General features: G+C 36.2%; 1 protein-coding gene across 1 annotated transcript; it reads right to left on the reverse strand.

Annotated features, from left to right (window-relative positions):
• Positions 1-12,545: 12,545 nt before the first annotated feature.
• LOC110373248 (cAMP-dependent protein kinase catalytic subunit 1) lies at positions 12,546-17,250 on the reverse strand. Its single transcript, XM_021330466.3, is given in 3 exon segments — positions 12,546-16,319; positions 16,321-16,489; positions 16,492-17,250. Coding segments are annotated over 3 exon segments (1,056 nt in total). The 5' UTR covers positions 16,898-17,250; the 3' UTR covers positions 12,546-15,838.
• Positions 17,251-20,469: the final 3,219 nt, after the last annotated feature.

Consider the following 20,469-nt stretch of genomic DNA (forward strand, 5'->3'; position numbering starts at 1 on the left):
AATATAATTGCAACGCGGAAGCTTCTCTCGGCATTGTTCCAGCGAACTGAGAGATATTTACAGACGGACCGACAGAACTAAATGTTTTCCTTGGATTTATGAGGAATTAGAATAAGTTTAGTGTATTATTACAACAACACAAGTGTTTTTCTTATGATTTATCAGACGAATATGCCTTTACTGTTTCGAAGTTTGCTTATAAAAAAACCCTAAGGTACCATGATAGATGGAAATAAATAGAATATATCTTCTGCTACCTAAAACATTTTTCCACTTACAGAGATTGGACCCAGAGTCCCGGACAGCTGCACGTAACATTTTACTACATGGGAAAATTCATCGTAACTACCAACTTCCTAATACCTGATTAAAAACAAAAATAGGTTTACCTACTTAATATCTTCCAACTTTCACTTAACCTATATCAGCCTTGGTATTATATCCAGTTCCACTATAGGGACCATTAATTAGTCAAAGCTTAGCAATAAGTTCATCTTTACTTCAATAACAATTATTATCACAATGCTAAAGAGTTGGTTTGTTTGCGTGAACTCATTCAAAAACATATTATAAACAATTAGCCCATTTATCGAGGAAAGCTACTTTTAAGACAAACTTTCAAATAAAGAACCTCCCCCTTTTTTGGGAAGTCGGTTAAAACCAATTTGAACTGGACACGAATGTGACAAGTCGTGATATGTTCAGCATCGCAACCAGACGCTTCCGCATTCGCTATAAATAAACAGCACGACGATAATAAATATAGCTCTTGCACTATTGCCATATTATATAGGTGCCCACATAGTTAGCAACACAACTAAGTAATTAATACGTTTAAATAAGTCTGTACAGTCAATACTCTCGAAATTATTGCAGTGAGATTTCCTTTATATTACACGGAGAATTTAAAGCCAATCCAAAAACTGAATATAATTTCCCTTAAGTGACGCTACTGCTGAAAAGGTGAAGGAAAACATCTTGAGGAAACCTAGACTATATAGTCTGAAATCACCAACCCGCATTGAGCAAGCGTGGTGATTAATGCTCAATCCTTCTCCGTGTGTGAGGAAGCCTGTGCCTAGCAGTGGGATGATAAAAAGGCTGTAACACAAACGCTACTACTACTAATCGCCACATTATGAAAAAATTAAACTACAAATCGGCATACAACTTTAATTTTACACTTCTGTGCCCTTTCATTATCATCCACTCGTTCCTTTTTGAAACACATCAGGTACTTACTACAGAGAGACGCTAAAACTTTTACTACCCATAAATCAAATTCAATTATGGTGGATACTCCCTTTCCCTCCATTAAACCTAAATCCGTCTCAGGATACTATTTGCATGCAATAAATCACACAAGCATACAGGACTTGTCGAAAAATGGCGCCGGCTTTCCATGGGTTAGCGAAATTACTGCACATGACTTGCTGAAATTGTAATATCGTCTCAAGATGAGTGATGCTGGATTTAAAACTTAGGGAGTCAATGTTTGATGTTTTACATATAAGTAAAAATGTCTATACTTGGGTCCTAATATAATAAAGAGGGAACATTGCTGGTACCCTAAAAACCCTGAAGCTACTTCACTGATTTGAAAAATTCTTTACTGTTGGGAAGCTACAACAAGTTATCGTCGATAGTTAAACTATTTTGTAAATAACAATAGGTCTTGGAAATAATCCGGATGAATAAGTAAATGATTATAAATAATTGCATTAATGTTTTAGTTAAGATACCAAAATGGTGTAACCTCAAAAATCAAAATAAAATATTAAAAAACTAAGGAGTTTTTATTCCAAAAACTCTTCACTATTTAAGACATAAAAACTCATTTCACATAGGTAGTACTAAATATTTTACAAGTTCTATCAGATTTTCATCACCTTAGGATTATTATATAACTACGGATACCCGAACAACATTTTGTAATTAAAGTAATTATTTACTTAAAGAATGTTAAATGTAGATTCAATACTTACGTAACGGTACATCTTAGCATTTCCATTTCAGTACAAATACCAGCGATGCACTATTTTAGAGCAGGTGGAGCTCTGGCCTTTAAGACATTATTCATTTACCAGTAAGGTTAACTTGTGTCTTTAACCCCACTGATCCTATTTATACTAAGAAATCGCTATATTGTACGTACAGTAGTATTTTTACTTCTATCACAAAAAGTTTAACAATTATCAAACATTTCATCTTTTCAAAAACATTTTATCCATATGAAACACTGAAGTAAGGGAGAGTTTGTCTTATTTTCGGTGAAAATCATAATTTATCTCGAATTCATAATTCGATAATCACCAAAACTGTCAGATCAAATCTTATATGATTCAAGGATCAAGCACATTAAATGCCACTGGTTCTTAGACAGACACCACACTTATTTGTTTTGCATGTTCAATACAGATCAGACAATCAAGTATATTTTTTTTTAAACTGACCCATTATTTGAAAAATATATTAATCCAATCTATTGTCATAGGAATAGCTCAGGAATAATACATTTCAACTATCGACACACATGTTCATAACACGTCCATATGATAAACAAAATTTTGCATAAAACAATGAAATTACGTAATAATCGCTGTCTCACTTCGTGTTACAATTCTTATCTATACATTACAAGTACTTTATGTACCTACATGTAGATAACAACATCTCTAAATATTTATACTTGGCCTTTCCAAACACTGTTCCACACGTCCAATGAGGACAAACGATGAAAACACCGGTACGTAATTATCGATGAATGTGAATATCGACGTCAGTACACCACTAGGGTTGACCACTAGTCGTCAACCGGTGTGAAATAATAAGCCAATTGTCCGAAGAAAATAAGGTTAAGAGTGTAACAATTTTAAGAAAAAAAAGGAAAACTGCTGCAAAGGGATTTTAAATAGCTTCTAAAAACGATTGAATTCAAAGAAAAAACTGCTAAATATCAAAAACTAAGGGTTGGCAACCTTACAGAACACCCACCTTGAAATAACATTCGAACAAAACACGCACTAACTGGGATCAAAGATTGTAATACTGCACCAATTATGGCCGATTGTTAGCCCGACGCCTACGAACGATGCATTCACAACACGATTTGTTGAATCTTGATCCGATTACCGATTCGCGAAACGTACGTCTATTTAATCGATTTAGACAAAATCAACTCAAGAATTGTCGAACTAATCGATTCTTTACTTTATCAAGCACTGAGGTGATTTTCAGTTTTCGACAGAACGATTTTTTTAACGACTTTAAAATTGCATGCGGTTTTAATTCGGGTGAAAACATGCAATTATCCAATTCAGTCGCGTCTGCTTCTTATATCAGTCGACCGTTTTAAACTATCCGAACAATCTGCAGTTGTCTTCGTAAATCTAATTGTGGAACAATTCGTTCGATAGTTTACCGACAAGGTTCATCGACAAATTCCTTTAGTTACGTCAAGCCTTTCCCCGTCAGACGACTTTAACGACTTGGCAACATGTTTTGGAAACACAATAAATATAAAAGTAAACATTGTTCAGGTCGCAACTGCAGAAGCTGCATTTTCGTTCGATTCAAAATATAAATATTTATATTGTGAATTGTGAACGAGGCTGATTACATCAATCGATAGCAATTTGGCTCCCCGAAACGAATTAAAACATTCGAAATCCGAACGTTATGGTAAATAAATATTGCTGGAAGCGTCTCCTTTCAGCATTACGTCACGAACGAGTGTGAGGATTTAAAATGCTCGTGTATCAAACGCTTATTAATACAAGAGCACGGCCATCCTGTCCTTGTGGCGGCCTAACACCAAGAGCAATGTCAGACAGGAATAGACACCGGACCGTCATTGAGCCACCGTTGAATTGGTGCCAAACACTCAACGAAGACAGACGGATAAAAATACACCAACAATGTCAGGCCACCGTTATACTGGTTTGTGAAAAAAATCGCTAATTCTCTTATGTAAAACTTGGCAACACTACACGCTTCTTCGTTTTGTTTCTTGTATGTGTTTGTGTTATTTTTTGTTTACTGTCAGGCGTTTACGTAAGTGGCTTCATGAATATTGATATCGGATAAGTACTGGCCGACAATGAATTATTAATTATCGTCAATTTAAAACCGATACCTGCATTATTGAAACTGACGAAGTTAGCGTTCTTGAAGGACGTAGCTGAAATAATTGTTAAGTTACGCTACCTAACTGCTAGCAGTAAAATATTGACGGCTTTGGTAAACAACTAGTTTCCTGCTTCTGTTCTGGTTGTAGAAGAATTCCTTCTGAAATTTTGCTAAAGTTAAAAAATATGAGCAGGGAATGCCCAGGGTGTCAAGAATAATTACGAATATTACTATCAATATTTCTTAGCATGGGAACTGCTCTCGTTTATTACGAATTTATGTGTTCATGTTATGTCAAGTTAATTATGGCTTAAAAACCATCTGTAAGCAATTTACAAGTTTTACCTAAGGGCCATACAAGAATCACAACACGCTAGCTGAGGACAGACCAAAGTATGAAACTGATTACGTAAGCAGAAAGGTAAGCGACACTTACCTAGGTATATGAAATTACATAAAATATCAATTATGTAATACGACCGGTTTATTTACCTAAAGATGCACCTGGGTGCCTAGAATTTTAATTTCCAATTTAATTCAGAATAACTTAGGTACAATTTTTAGGAAGACGGTTTCTGTTAGATTTTTCCTCTATGATGACTGCAGATGACTGACAAAACAGAAATAAAACCATCTGATAGGTATCTAACTTTCCTACATAATATACTGTTATAAGTACTATAAAAAAGAAAAGCACATTAAAAGTAGCTACACATGACTAAAACGTACATATCTATTATATACGTAGATATACCTCCATCGTCTGTTTATTACGTCAACCGCAGTGTTTACAAAAGGCGACTAACAAATTATCCGACCGTGCTAATTCTGGCTATATTTTGACCCGTGTATCCCGGTTATTTATACCCGGAACCCCTTGTTACATGCTGTAAAAAGAATATACAAATAGACTGTGACGTCATCGCACTATATCCTCACCTACGCGGCTTGTAATTATCAACCGATGGATTGATAACACCAGTTTCCGTTACCACGTTTTTATTATAATATTTAGGTGTTTTATTCTTAATTGGGTATGTTCTTTTTTTTGGCCACGATAAACTGTGGGTCCCGGCTGTCATTTGAACATCTTTGGCAGTCGTTACGGGTAGTCAGAAGCCAGTAAGTCTGAGAACCAGTCTTATCTAGGGGTATTTGGTTGCCCGGGTAACTGGGTTGAGGAGGCCAGACAGGCAGTCGCATTTGTAGAACACAGGTACCCAGCTGCATCCAGCTAGACTGGAAGCCGACCCCAACATAGTTGGGAAAAGACTATGCAGATGATATGGTTCTTTTTATAAAAACCTTGCTGCCTCCCTCGGTCGACACAAAAGGTAATGTGTGCCGACTTAATTGAGTTTATAGCGTCACATTAGACCCGTCGCTAATAAAAGCGTGCCACATTAAGTCCGTCCCTTCAAGTCATACATTTTAAAAATGAAAGCATTTACATAAGTAATTAGAATGCCAGTAATTTGACCTTTCATTTCGTGAATCGTTACACTAAAGTAAGTGCAAACATGACTTTGGTTTGAATTACACATTCATTTTTAAGTCATCATTTTTGCCACTGTATAGAATCATTTTAAAATACTGTAATTAAACGCTTGAAAATAAGTGATAGCATGCAATTATAATCGTAATATCGATACTAAATGTATATTGAAAAGTAATATCGCTCTATTATGTTCTATGTTTTTTGGTCAACGACATAACGACCTTTACTAAGTTCTAAGAACTTTTCGAAATCGAGATCCTAACATTACAAATCTTTGGCAGACACTAAGTATCATGTATCAAATTGTAATACTAAATCCAATAACATACTTAGCTACTATCAAAAGTTATACAGCAACATTGCCAAAAATTACGATACCGTTTTGGCACAAGAAAAACTGAAACGGGCGAATGGTCGTTTCACCATTTAAGGCATTCGAGCTGTGGGTGGCATTTAACGGGATCTTTTTAATTACTAAAGACAAAAGAAAGAATGCCAATGTGTACCGACTGCAGGAAAGGTAAACTGAATGTTGATAAGTCTAGGAACGATAATGATATCGGTGACATTTGCAAGACGAGTGCAAACTCCTCGGTAACCCGTATCTTAACTACCTATTAGATAAGATCTGGGGCATTTTATAGGCTGATTTCATCATGTTATACTCTGGTTTATAATTCATATTATAAGATGAATCTTGAAATTCATTTTGAGATTCTACTTTTGGAAAGGGTAATAAAATTGTGTATGTAAATTCGACGAGCTACCTAACCCTCCTTTATTGGCCTCAAGGACGATGTTATAAAGACTACTCGTGTACTACTAGAGGCTACACCAAGAACAATGTTATCACAACCCAGAATTGTTTAATTCATTCAAATCGCGCAAAAACGGCTGACTTTATCGCGTTTATCAACAAACAACAAAATGCGCATGTTTTCTTTGATAACCTCTTGCCAAAATAACAACTGAGTTTTAACTATTTGTACGTTTGATTCGACATAAGAAATGCTTCTGGTTGAAGATAGATGTACCATATTACACGTCCAGTAATAGATCGGCGTTATTTTTCGCGGCCATGACGTCAGGCTCCCATCCGCCACGCCCGCCCGCTGCAACGAATGGACCTGGCAGTCTTGCTAGTTTACACTTTCTCATAATAATTAGAGTGGGCAGAAGAAAAATATACGACTGTATCACGCGAGATGACATCATCACAGTAGGGAAATATTTATCATATCATATTACGTAACTTTCTTTTGCTGCAATTAATCTTCTAGATTTTATAATTAAGGAGAACAAGGTTGACAATATGGCATCGTCTGTTTGTGATGGTGAATTTTGACAGTCTGAATACATCACAAAGAAATATTCCTAGAAAGACATCTGGATTAATACATCCCTGTATAAGTACCTACTTACACACCTACCTAGTACCTAGTTGGCACTTTGGCAAATTGATAAAATTTCAAATTTCCTGAAAAGTGAGAGAGTTTAATTTCTATGACGGTTTTACCAATTTTATAATTATTCCGCATCATTAAGTCGTAAATTCGCATAAACAAGCGGACCCGCGACCTCATCTTCTACCTTCCGAAACCTATCCGTTCAGAATTTATCGTCCGCGATAAGATACCAGACTTTAGACAAGGAGTCGAAAGATAAATTTTACTGTTTAGTACGCTTATCTGACGTTCGTACGTTCAACTTGAATCTTCAGAAATTTACATAGCTGCGTTACAAGGACAAAAAGAAGGTCCATTTGTACTGTAACGATGACTAATGTTTGCAGTTAACGAATCTGTGAACTTGAAAACTCAAATTGCGTATTACATTTCTGAAAGAGAGAAAACAAATGAACGTTTTTCTGTTCCATTTACGAATCAAGAAGGTTAATTGATATGCGTCAAACAACTATGAGCTCTATGTACAACTCGTCACTATGGTAATGTCGCCGTTGATTTTCCACTGTTTATCTACCATTCGCTACCGATCAAATTAGTTCACAAATAAATACGGTTCGAACCAATTCAAACTGGTTATTTCAATATTTATTTCAATGCTTTCCACTGTAAGGTACACACATTTGTGTATTTTAAACTGTTTCCTTGCATTGTTTGTTACTTATCATATTGTACGTTTATTCACATTGCTATTCAGTTAAAACTTGTCTGTCTGTATAGTTGATTCGCCATAATCAAGGCAATTACCAACTAATTGATTTGATATGTGGAGAGAAAACGTTGAAAGACATAATTATTATGCGAAACAGAATAAAAAGAACAAAGCACAATGGCAAACCGAAATGAATAACAAAAACATGGTAAGAACGTGTATGGGTACTTTTAGTGGAAAAACTTAGATATTTTCAATTCCAGACACAGTGTTTGTTGAAAGAACATCCATTGAATCTCTTTTGTAGATTTTCTATAAGAAACTGAACTAGGTAAGTAGTACTCAGACCAATGCATGGTATTGATTGGACCTTTCTTACGAGCCTTTAAAGGCTTGGATTTGCTTTTTATCTGAAACTATTGATAGAAAGCTGCTTCTAGATAAAAAAGCCTATTGCCGTCTCCAAGTAGTTACAGACCTACTTCATCCAAAGTCCATGCCAAATTTCATCTCAATCGGTTCAGATGGCCAAAGACAATTTGGCATTTATGGTAAGGAGAGTTTACGACTACGGGATTTAAGTAAGTGATTTGAGTTATATCTTAACACTTCAAATTGACCGCTACAATAATGGCAAAAAGATAAGCTAAACATCTGTAGAAAAAGATTACACCGTGTAGCAGAATCAATCATCACAGATAAAATATGGCGCCAAGTTTAAAAGACCACAGATGTTTAAAAAAAACAACAAACTAAAAAGGGACAACAAAAATGTGAAGTTTTACAACTTTTCTGTTCTTTAACAGTAAAAGGGCCGATACTTAGCTAGTAGGTACCTATCATTTACCAAACTTGGCATTAATTCAAACAAGAGAACATTCCAGATGTTTCGAACATACTATAGGCGCCGTTTTCTCACTAAACATTAATTTGAACACGCCATAAACCAACGAGACGACCAATTATCGCAGCTTTAATTTGGCATCCAATATGTGTCGCCACTAAACACTATAACGACCTTACGTGTTATTGTAATCTTATCACACAATCTAACGTAGGTATTATACATTACGTTTATACAAGTGTTTTATGAGTAGGAAGTCTAATCGAGATAAACTGATTAATCAGTGGCCAAGACGAGTCTCAAGTTAGTAGGTAGGTATTAAATCATGAGGCTTAAATGTCCGGACAAACTAGATCCTTCATTTGTTTATCATGTGATGTCAAATTCCATTGCGATTGGCTAAATAAAATCACACCTCCTTTTCACGATATGAGTTACAGAAAGTACAAATTACATAATATTACGAAATAAAGTGATAAAAAAAACTATTTGAGATCTGAGTGCAAATGTTGGCCTCTGCTCTTGATAGAAACTAAATTGAGTCTTTATTGACCTTGACTAATTTATTCTGCCGGTACTAGAATAAAATCAATATTTATCTAACACTAGGCTTTAACAGCTGCCCATAAAAAGCTTCAAAGGCAGGAATGATTGAAACGGAAACCGCGCAATATCTGTCCCATTAGAGGAAAAGTAAATTTCAAAGGTGGCCCAGCATTAAAAGATTCTGAATTATAAAGAGAGCGCTGACACAAAACATTCTCGGACCGTTTCCTATAAACCTTGAACGGGTCTGCCGACCTTACTCATAAAACGATCGCTTTGTGAGCACTCCGCTTTATGTATGAATATTATGGAAATACATTACACCCGGCCAATTTTCTAATAGACGTCTTTGGGCAACATCGCCGGGTTGCGCAGAGCCCTTTAGCAACTTACCAAACAAAAAGTTGTTATCTCCAGACTCGTTTTTATTTATTCTTGACTGGAATTTAATACAGTTTTTATAAGTGTGGCGCGTAACTAAAAGATAAGTTGTTTCATGAATAATTCAAGTGTATTATTTCATGTCTCGTTCTCTTTAAGGATAAATTGTTATTGAAAAGTGTTTTCGAACGTTTCGAAGGCATTATAAGAACAAAAGGAATGAAAAGTTGTTAATTACGTAAAAATTCGCTACTAAGAAGTATAAACAAACTTATAACGGGAAAACCCAGTGCACGTGACCAGACTCGCTATCTATTCTAGCGACAAGAGCGAGATGAAACTAGAACGCTTCAAACCTTGGATGGTATTGCCGTGTTTGAATGTGAAAATTAGCATGTGTAGTACCAATGACGCTTGTAACGTTGTCGAGTGGAAAACGGACATCTGGCGCACAAATACGAGAGAATAGAACTGATCCCCAGCTTTACAGTTGAGTTGGGGATAGCTGTACCCCGGACTGTGAATAAGTGGCAATTACGTAGTGGGCAATGGACTTGCCAGACAGACATCCCGATTAGAAAACACGAACTGTTCACAACACTAATCAAGTCAAATCAATTCGTAACAACGCGCCAGCGTGAGAGTCCGTGCTGACTGATAATACGTAGCTATTTAAATTCAAGGATATTTTTCGTCTACATGTCACACGGTAGCAAACAGGTTTAAAATTTTGTAGAAAGATGATATTTATTTTGAAACAAATATGCTCATTAACCATCAAAATTAAAGAGGATGTAGTAATTGTGAGCGACGCCTGTTCAAGAGTAAAGATTCCGCAATGTCGTGCCGCGTATACACTGGCGGTGTACGTAACATGTGCTTTCTCAGGCCCCAAGGTTGCGACAGACGGTTGCGAGAACGAGCCCACCTTATAGGTAACACACCTACTTATTCGCCAGCGCAAAATGCTACATGATTGCCGACAGATCTATTATGTGTGTTCCACTTTGAGTCGATCGATATTTGACACATTAGAACAACTACAGCCAAGTAGCTAGGTTCTCAGTATTCTGTAATACTAGTTATTGGAAGTGGATTGCCAGCTATTATCGATAGATAGTCATGACACAGCAGACTATTATGGAAATTGATTGAACATCTTAACTGTTCAAGCCGCCATATTTCACAAATATTAAGTAATATTTTTGAATGCTGCCTATCTCAGATCTTTTAATATCCTATGCTATACAACGATAAATCGTATCTGACACATCTCTTATCGGGACTATTAAATGGCTTTTCAAATCGATATGCTGCTGAATGCACATAAAGTGCAAAGATAAGAAAGAAAACTGAAAGGTGGTTTAGGATCGTATTAATACTACAAAATAATTGCTTCTTGGCGAGAGATCGTTTGGCACGTGTTTTGCAAAAGCCCATGTTTCAACTAAACATCTATTGTATAGATTGATAATGATCCTACTTCCCACAAGGTGGATCGCGTGACAAATCAAAACATATTCTACTGTAACAACGCTGTCGCTGTCACTTACGAAGATTCTACTATAATTGCTTGTTTTTGAGATTTTACATCATCTCTGATTACAGGCGTCAAACAACTATAGCCGTTATGACTAAACTTATTTCTTATAGCTTTCCAATAGCGTTATGAAAAACGAAATTCGGTCTAAGATCTTATGATGTACATAAAGGGATGAATTCTTGGACAGAGGTATAACATTATTTAGTCACAAATGACAGATCGAAAAGGCAAAGAGATTGAACTATTTCATACTATGACGAACTAAAAACAAGTATCTACCTAGGTTACATACTCAATGTGTATTTATGCCAAATCGGTAGTGTAATCTAAAGGTTATCGAACGTTACAAAATGATAATGCCTAGAAGATAATATATTACTTACAATAAACACCAAATTAATGTGGCATTACATATAAATTAGATAATTTATTAAAAGTTGGGTATTTCTGCGTTATAAATAAACAGTAAAGCGGTGAGTTTTACATTTTGTTTTGCCTTAATGTCAGCAAAAAGGTATGATTCAAAGACGTGAAGCAAGTACCTAACATTTTCGAATGAATCAGTACCTAACCATAACACCTACGTAAACATTAAAAAGAGAATTTCATGAAGATGCCTTCCACAAAGCTTATTACAAGCAAAATTTTTTAATAGCAACGTGGTAACTCATTCGCGTTTAAATATTTGTCAGTGCAGTCATCCTGTATTCGCTACAGAATTTCAGACAATCATAAAATGTTAATTTTTTGAACACGTTTGAATTTAATGCGCGTATTGTTTTGGTTGGAATAAACATTGCTGGAGAATTGCGACATTCAGCTATTTCATGGTTATTTCGAACTTTTTCAAGTTAGACCTTTTTACTGCATTTTATTTAGAAATGACACGGGTAATGTCAAAGCAAGCTCGAGGTCCGTTATTTTTTTGAGTTTATCGGGGCCCCTGGTTTGAGGTGAGAACGTTTTCTGCCGTAATTCATTCTACAGTAAATACATTTATAAATAAAGATATCACACACATGAATACATGAAAATTTCCTACCGACGTCCAACAAAAACATTGAAGTCAATTTTGCGTGATTGATAGCAGACAAAAAATTCAAGACGTCTGTTGATTAGTAAGAAATGTTCTTCACATCCTGACATTAGCACGAAAATAATTGTGAAATATTGCAGCTTGTATAGAAACAGTGAGCGGTGAAACAAATCTTTATCTGTCTGGCAATGATGAAGAGCGTACGGGCGGCGCGGAGCATTCCACTTTATTAGGAAGCCACGTATTAAACCGGCCCGCCCCACGTGCTACTGCCGTGCTCCTGCAAACGTGCGAACAACGTCAAACAATACAACACACGTATGCCTCGGCGAATATTTTATCTTCGACGCACCAAGCCAACTAGCTTACGTCGGAAAGCAGATGTGCCAAAAACATACACTCTACAACAACACTGGAATAGAACAGTTTATCACAGTTATATAAAATCAAACCATTGTTTACTGTTACATCGATATTTTAATTTCATCGTAATTTTATGGAAGATCAATACATGGTGACAAATAATTACTGAAATTAACTGACTTTTTACACTTGAACTTTCAATGCTATAGGCACTCGATATAATAGATCTAGATGTGAACATTTGAATATTTAATACGCACAGATATAAAAAGACGACGGTTCGCAAATACACATACGGTCACACTAATGTTTATAATATCCAAAATGGCTTAAAATGTTCACATTAGAACGTTCATATTGTGTCGATGAGCAAGTTATGAAGCTAATTGGAATGAAAGACCGCGGTTATCAAAGCTGATACCGAATCTCCTAATAACTGGGGATACGATCACTCTACAGTTATATACAATGACTGTAACGAAGGGTACACATCAGATACTCTTATTAGTCGATACAATATTTAAAAATTAAACGCTGCGTTGACACTACTAAACTGCACGAGTTAGATTACGCGATTTTGAAACAACAGCGTTAGATTGGTTAAACAATGTCTAATTGGTGAATGTCGCTTTCTTACAAAGTAGCAAATAATTCATTAGTCCACAGGCAAACTGCTCAGATAATGGAAAATAGATAAGCTTCTAGTAATAAAAAATAACTGCCTCTGAGAACAATGTCTCGAAAGCCATCTGAGAACTGTTAATTAATAGTTTGCCTTCGACTCAATGATGCCAGATGGAAATGTAGCGTGATATTCACTTGAAGCTTGGCCATACCAGCATGGGTGCATTGCGTGAGCAGTTTTGATGTATCAAATTCTATGAAAGATGGCACACCAAATGCTGTAGATTTGCCATCTGCCATACATTTAGTGTCATATCTCAGACAGAATTTCACACATATCCCACTGCACAATACATTGCACTCAATGCAGTATGCCTTTAGACTTGGTATGCTCTCATTTAGAACTTTGAAATTAACTAATCTAAAAACTCTACTATCTATATCTTAATAAATATTCTAAGTGTTTGGACACAAAGCGTTCAACATTGCCACTTCTGAAACAGCATTTAGTTAAAAAAATAACAAGTATGAAGTGACTAGCTACTTAAGTATTGTTCTACTATTCACTGATACTTCGAGACTTACTTTATGACTTAATTAAACGGTGCAAAGTTTAATACTGAATTAATATGCAATAAGAGTACCGATTTAGCACAGCAATAAATAGTTGTATACAAGTGGGTAGGCAATGATTTTTTATAATAATAAAGAGAATAAAAACATTAACAATATGATCTAAATATTTACACAGCAGGACCATTTCCAAAAAATATAATTATGGCACCAAATAAAATTATAGGTATTGATTTTAAGACCTATGATTAATAAAATATAAGAAAATCATGATTTCAAGGGATTCAAAATTTGTCAATAGACATTTCACCACAAGACATTGTTTACATAGCACAGTGCTTAGTAAAAAAATGTATAAATAAGCAATTTCTTTGAATACAAATTCATAATTGAAGTTTGACATTGATTGATCATAGAAAAGATTGAGAATGCATCATTTACAATATACATTGACTCAAAATAATTAATTTAGTGTACAATTTGATATGATTTTACAAGTAGTTATTATCATAAGTTGACCAGTTCCAATTGTAAGAACGAGGACAGTACTAACTCAAAGACGACAATCATATGCATGCATCAGACATAGCTCAAGTCACATCAGTAACATTTTATAATAAATATGAATGTGCACAGAGCGGTTAAGTAACCTTCCCATGATTTCAACCTAATAACTATTACCACAGACGCTCACAATGTACACAATGTAAAATGCACTACGAATTACTAGATATTTATTTGTACAGCCTGGATTCAAAGTCCTACATCTAATAGCTAACAAACTTTATAGTAAACATTGCCAATTAATCATTGCTGTATCACACACTCCAGAGAATGGTGGGATCCAAATGAATAGCTGAACCTGATCGTAATGATATTAGTCCTCATTATACAGCTTATTGATACCATCAGTCTCAATGACAAGATATCGACGCGGCGCCGCCGCGCTTCAATGATCTAACACTAGGTACCTTTAAACATATTCCTATTCTTAATGAAAACAATATCTCATATATAAAAATTCTCTCATGTCTTATTTTGTGCTGAATACCAAGTTGTAATGTATAAAACTATAAACATTTAACAGGACAGAAATATTGTTGCAAATTGGAATATGTTTAAATGAACAATATTTATTGCTTTTTATTCATAAACTGATGCTAGCAATAAGGCCAGGTCATAGCACAGTTTGTCGAGGCTGGCTTTAGAATAGATGTATTCATGCACTTCTGAATGGTTGACTCTACAATTAACATAACTACACTTAAACCTACAAAATAAGGAACTAATACAAATTATACTTAAATTCAAATGAAACCTCACATCAGATCACAAACACAGGTCAAATTGCACATGTGAACACAACTACAATGAATACATATACAATAAATTAATCTCTTCAATAGTTTGATGTAGTTATAGTTCCTTAGTTAAAAATATCAACTGATACAACAATATTAACACTATAAATAAAACCAATAACGAAATGTCAATTAATTAGAACCTATACATAATAATTAATGATAACATTCCATCAAGATAAGTAATACAGTTTAGGAAAATTCAATTCAGTAATGTACTAAAGTATTAGTGATGGTCGTCGTAATTGCTCTAAGTTGATGAACAAGTGATGTAATTAGATAAAATCCAAATTGAGAAGTTCCACCGTGAATCTTAAAAGCAACAAGAAAAATTTGATCATAATTACATATTATAAAATTGTATTCTCGATTTCGTAAAAACAATAAAAAATATTATATAATAATAAAGCTCACCACATCCCAATGCTATCAACAGCAAACTACCGAGTACGGTATGAGCGACCGGTAGCAAGACATTGAGTGCTGGAGTAACGCTGCGGTACAGTGTGTCAGTGGTAACACTCGGGATATCACCAGAACAAGGATCACTTCTGCTCCTCTACCTGCTCTATGTTATGTCAACTTGAAAGGGCACTAAGCAAATGAACGCCACCGAAATATCGGAAATCAGTTCTACTATCATCTTGCCTACACTCCAAATTTGATCCACATGGGGTGCCAGCCAGGGGCCGCCTCAGCGTCTATAATCACCCAAAGCTGTGGCAAAGAGACGCACACGTCACCGTTCCACGACCACAATGTCACGGAAGATTCACTAAAAACACCTACTGAGGGGAGTGTCCGCTCGCAGGCACCAGCTACGCGCTCAGAACTCGGCGAACTCCTTCGCGCACTTCTCAGTCGATGAGATACGTAATGCCTCCTCCTCGTAGTCGTCGAAGTTGCTGGTGTCGCCCGGGCCCTTGCAACGCGGGATGAACGGCGCCTCGATCTTCTTCTGGAACACGGCGATCCAGTCGGTGCTCGCGAACCATTTGTGGCCTTTAATGTCGTTCACGCCGGCTTTCAGGTTGCCGTAGCGCTTGGTCAGATCCACTTGCAATAGATTACGGAGCAGATCCTTCAGATCCGAGCCGAAATGCGAAGGGAAGCGGACCTTGCCCGAAACGATTTTTTCGTAAATTTGTATAGGCTGGTCGGCGAAGAACGGCGGATAACCAGCCGCCATTTCGTATACTAGGACGCCGAGCGCCCACCAGTCGACGGCTTTGTTATAACCTTTGGAGAGGATGATTTCCGGCGCGAGGTACTCGGGCGTGCCGCACAGCGTCCACGTACGGCCCTTGACGCTTCGCGAAACCAAAATCTGTTACTTTGAGGTAGCCTTGCGAGTCGATGAGGAGGTTCTCGGGCTTGAGGTCCCGATAGATGAGGTCCAGGTAGTGCAGGTACTCGAACGCCAGCACGATCTGCGCCGCGTAGAAGCGAGAGTGCGGCTCGGAGAAGCGCCCCACCTGCGCAGGTGCGAGAACATCTCACCGCCAGGAACGTACTCCAACACCATGTACAGGTTCGAGTTGTCCTTGAAGTGGAACTTGAGGCTCACCAGGAAAGGGAAGTTGATGGCCTGAAGGATTCGCTTTTCGTTTAACGTATGTTCGACCTGCTTCAACTTAACCACTTTCTGTTTATCTAATATTTTCATAGCATAATATTCTTTCGTAGGTTTATGTTGGACTATCATAACCCGACCGAACGAGCCGGTACCTAATGTTTTAATTCTCTCGAAATCGTTCAATCCGGCGGTGTTGGTAGGATTCTTCTTCCATTTCTCCTCGAAATCCTCTTTGGCCTGGTCAAGGAATTCCTTGACGCTTTCGGCGGCGTCCACCTTCTTATTGGCGGTGGCAGCATTGTTGCCCATGGCGCACCCCAGAGACTGGTCCTACACCCTCGATTCGCCGTTATTAGAGGCCGCCTTGCTGCACTAATCGATGCCTGCTGTGCGACCGCGTAAGAAACGGGGCAGGTCAACACAAACCAATTTGAAACACATACATTCTCAATTTTGATATCACGACACGTCACGAAATACACTCAATGCAGGTACACATTGACACGATTCCTACATATACGGAAAATCACAAAAACTACTTTGTCACATTCACAAGAATAAAATGGCTTCCACAACCGGACTCGATCGACAGAGCGAGATCGAGCGAACGATTCGCTCACGGGTGGCGGTCAATTAAAAAAATGTTACCAGAACTTCAAGACTTTTCTACTAAAATGTTGAAAAAGCTACTAATTTATAAACGTACCGTGAAGATGTTTTCTCATATTAAGCATAATTTAATAATATCAGTTTTCTGTTAAGCATACATCATGTAAATACATATATTTTCCTTAGTTTCACTCTTTTGGAGTGATCTAGGAAAATCCCAGACTAAAAAATCATCAATCGAAAATTAAATCAGAATTATCGATTTTAATGGCATCAATCTCTATTGATGCAATGTCTGTTTGTCAATATTTAAATTTATAAATTAGTAGTATGCATAGCATGAACTGTCATGGTAATTATTTTATCGCTCAAGTTAATAATATCGCAATTGGATATCAATGAAATCTCATAGCAGTTCTAACCTTAGCGGGCATTCTGCTACTTCTGCAAACGAGAAGTGCATAAAGACGCTGTAATTTATAAGTCTATTCTTTATCTGCATAGTTTCGTGTCAGAAACACAGTCTGTTGTTTAACACGTTTTGGTGCTATTATTATTGTGACGTATGTTTTTTACAACGTGGAAAACAACAGTTTATAAACATGAAAGTAATTATTCTGTTAATTAAGAACTGAGAGGCCCGGTGCTATTGTAAATATATAGTTTATGATTGAAGTCATAAAACCTTATCCATCGCAAAATTCTATTGCATGTATACCTGTAATCATGTAAAAAGCAACATTTAAATGGAACTAGGCTGGACATATCAGGAATGTATCTTAATAGGTGGGCGGTGGGCCACTATCGCCGCCCAGAGGACACTCCTGAATGGGAACGCAGACGGGGTAAGCCCTGGAAGAGATGGCGTGACACCGACCTAGACTGGTGGATTTGGTCGAAGGATGGGGAAGTATGGAAGCGAAATGGGGACGTCTTTGCCCAGAAGTGAGACATTTTAGGCTAGTAATAGAAACATTTAATCATATAATAACCTGAAGTCTGCCTTTTAAATTACAACACACATTAATTTCTTGTAGGTATGGTTTGCCTGCGTTTAAAAAAAAATCAGGTACTTTACATTCATTAAAATTTAAGAACACAAACATGGATAAAACATTGAAATACAATGTTAATCGTATAATCTCAAAACAATTTTGTGTTATTCGATTGTGTGTTATTCGCCTTTATATCCGCGAATAATATAAATTACATATTTGTTATTTATTTACATATTTGTTAAATTGAAGATTTTTTTATTCAGTAGACATGAATGAATGAGTAATTTACCAAACAAAAAATGCTTGACCAAATAATGTTTCATTTCGAATCATACTTTTCCAAATTATCAAATACTTTTATTTGGTAGGAAAATATTTTAGTCTGGCAACATTAAACTAACTTCCTTACAACTTCCAAAGGTGGCAGCACTTTCTTTGCCGTTCTATTCTGTGGTATTGCTTATACCTGCTTATATCGTATTTGTACATAGTATTTCAAGATCGTGCTGCCAAAGTCTGACACAGCGGCATGTTGCATAACTAAATTCTGAATCGATATTTTTTCTCTCTCGTTATTGTTTAGTTTACAACATTTGGTGTCGATTTACCGTGTATTGGGGTAGAGTGCTACTTTCGTAATGTAAAAAGGCAAAGGTTTTAGTACTTAAACAGCCTGTTCGATAATAAAATTGACCTGAAGAGAAAATAAAATTGTTCATGAACACGGACTAATAAAAAAGTATTTTGAATAGATTAAATCGAGAGAAAAATAAAGCGAAGATAGGAAATAGTGTGCAGTCCTACTCAATTATCACTGTAAAATTATCAAAGAAGCCGAGACCTCTTTTTCACAAAATATTTATTTAATTACTTAACAAAATATTCAATTCAGTAACCTTATGTTATTTTCCTTGAAAACCACATTCGCATTACGAGTCTGCACCGCTCAGTTGCAAAATTAATTTTATTATTATTACAGACACGAGAGCAGACAACCTTGACGAAGCGACGTAGCAACCGGAATATACATAAAATAATATATTTAATTAGTGCTTCATAAAGCATCTAATTATTGTTGTTTTTTTTTTATTTAAAATGTTCAGCAACATTTTGTGTGTTTTTTATTAAGTTGGTACAGCGCACCTTTAAAGACTGGCAGCTTGAAATCTTTATTTTTGTGGTGAAAATTGTGGACAACTAATTTTAGACGGTACTGTGAACGCAATAAAATTGAATGTGGCTTGTACTTCGTATTCATGTATAGGTACCTGTCAACGTAGTATCTTTTCTTTCACTTACAGTGCGTAAAATACCTAAGTACCTAGTAAGTACTATGATCACAGATTATGCTATGATGGTTACATCACTAACAATCATTCACCTTGTAAATATCTATAAATGCAAAAAAAAAATATTTCTGCAGCTCTGCAGCTCGTAGTTCATGGTCTCATAAACATACACATTTAGTTTAAGGCGCTTTTGACCGTTATTGAAGTGACTTTAATGCGAACATTGGTTTTGGTAGGTATGTTATTGATATTGCTAAGACCACAAAATAGGAGTCTAGCTAAGCGGGTGACTGTGATTGCCATACCGTGGTCCTACTAAGCAATAAAAGTCAAAATAGATACTTTTTTCGGGCCTCTAATGAAACAAAAAGCGAGGAAGTATAATATTGTACACAATATACATTAAAAAAGGTCGGCGCCTAGACAGGTTCTCGTTATCGCTAGGTAGGTACTTCATTGTATTTTTTGCCGCTCTTAAATGAACAGCCAATATGAGTGGGTCGGTATGCCATTGATCCCAAATCGCAACATTGCTCAGGCACGAACCACTAGTCCGCGTGCTCAAATTAGTTTGACTTATTAAAAAAAAACACTAGTATTTATGTCGTTAGTGTGCCTAAAATTAAAAGGTAGGTTTGCAAAGTAACACCTACATTTTATTCGGGGCAAAGGGCTTATTTACATAACAGTAATCTAAAACAAAAGATTATTTAAAGAAACAAGCATTGTATTGAGCTATGTCAAATGCCTTTTGACTGTTGTGCCTACAGTGCGCCCCGTTTATGTTGACAGGGCGGTAAAATACAGAACTAAAAATTAGTGTGGTACTTTTTGGATAGGTTTTACTATCGCCCTTTAGTTCCAACTCCTAAGCAACGTAATCATACAAGTTGCACTGAAGATGGAGAAAAAGATTCCTGTTAAACCAACTGTAACCTAAACAATACGTAACCATGTTACGTACGGTTATTTTGCTAGGAAATAG

This window comes from Helicoverpa armigera, chromosome 7 (assembly GCF_030705265.1).
Source record: "Helicoverpa armigera isolate CAAS_96S chromosome 7, ASM3070526v1, whole genome shotgun sequence".
In the NCBI taxonomy this organism is placed as follows: domain Eukaryota; kingdom Metazoa; phylum Arthropoda; class Insecta; order Lepidoptera; family Noctuidae; genus Helicoverpa; species Helicoverpa armigera.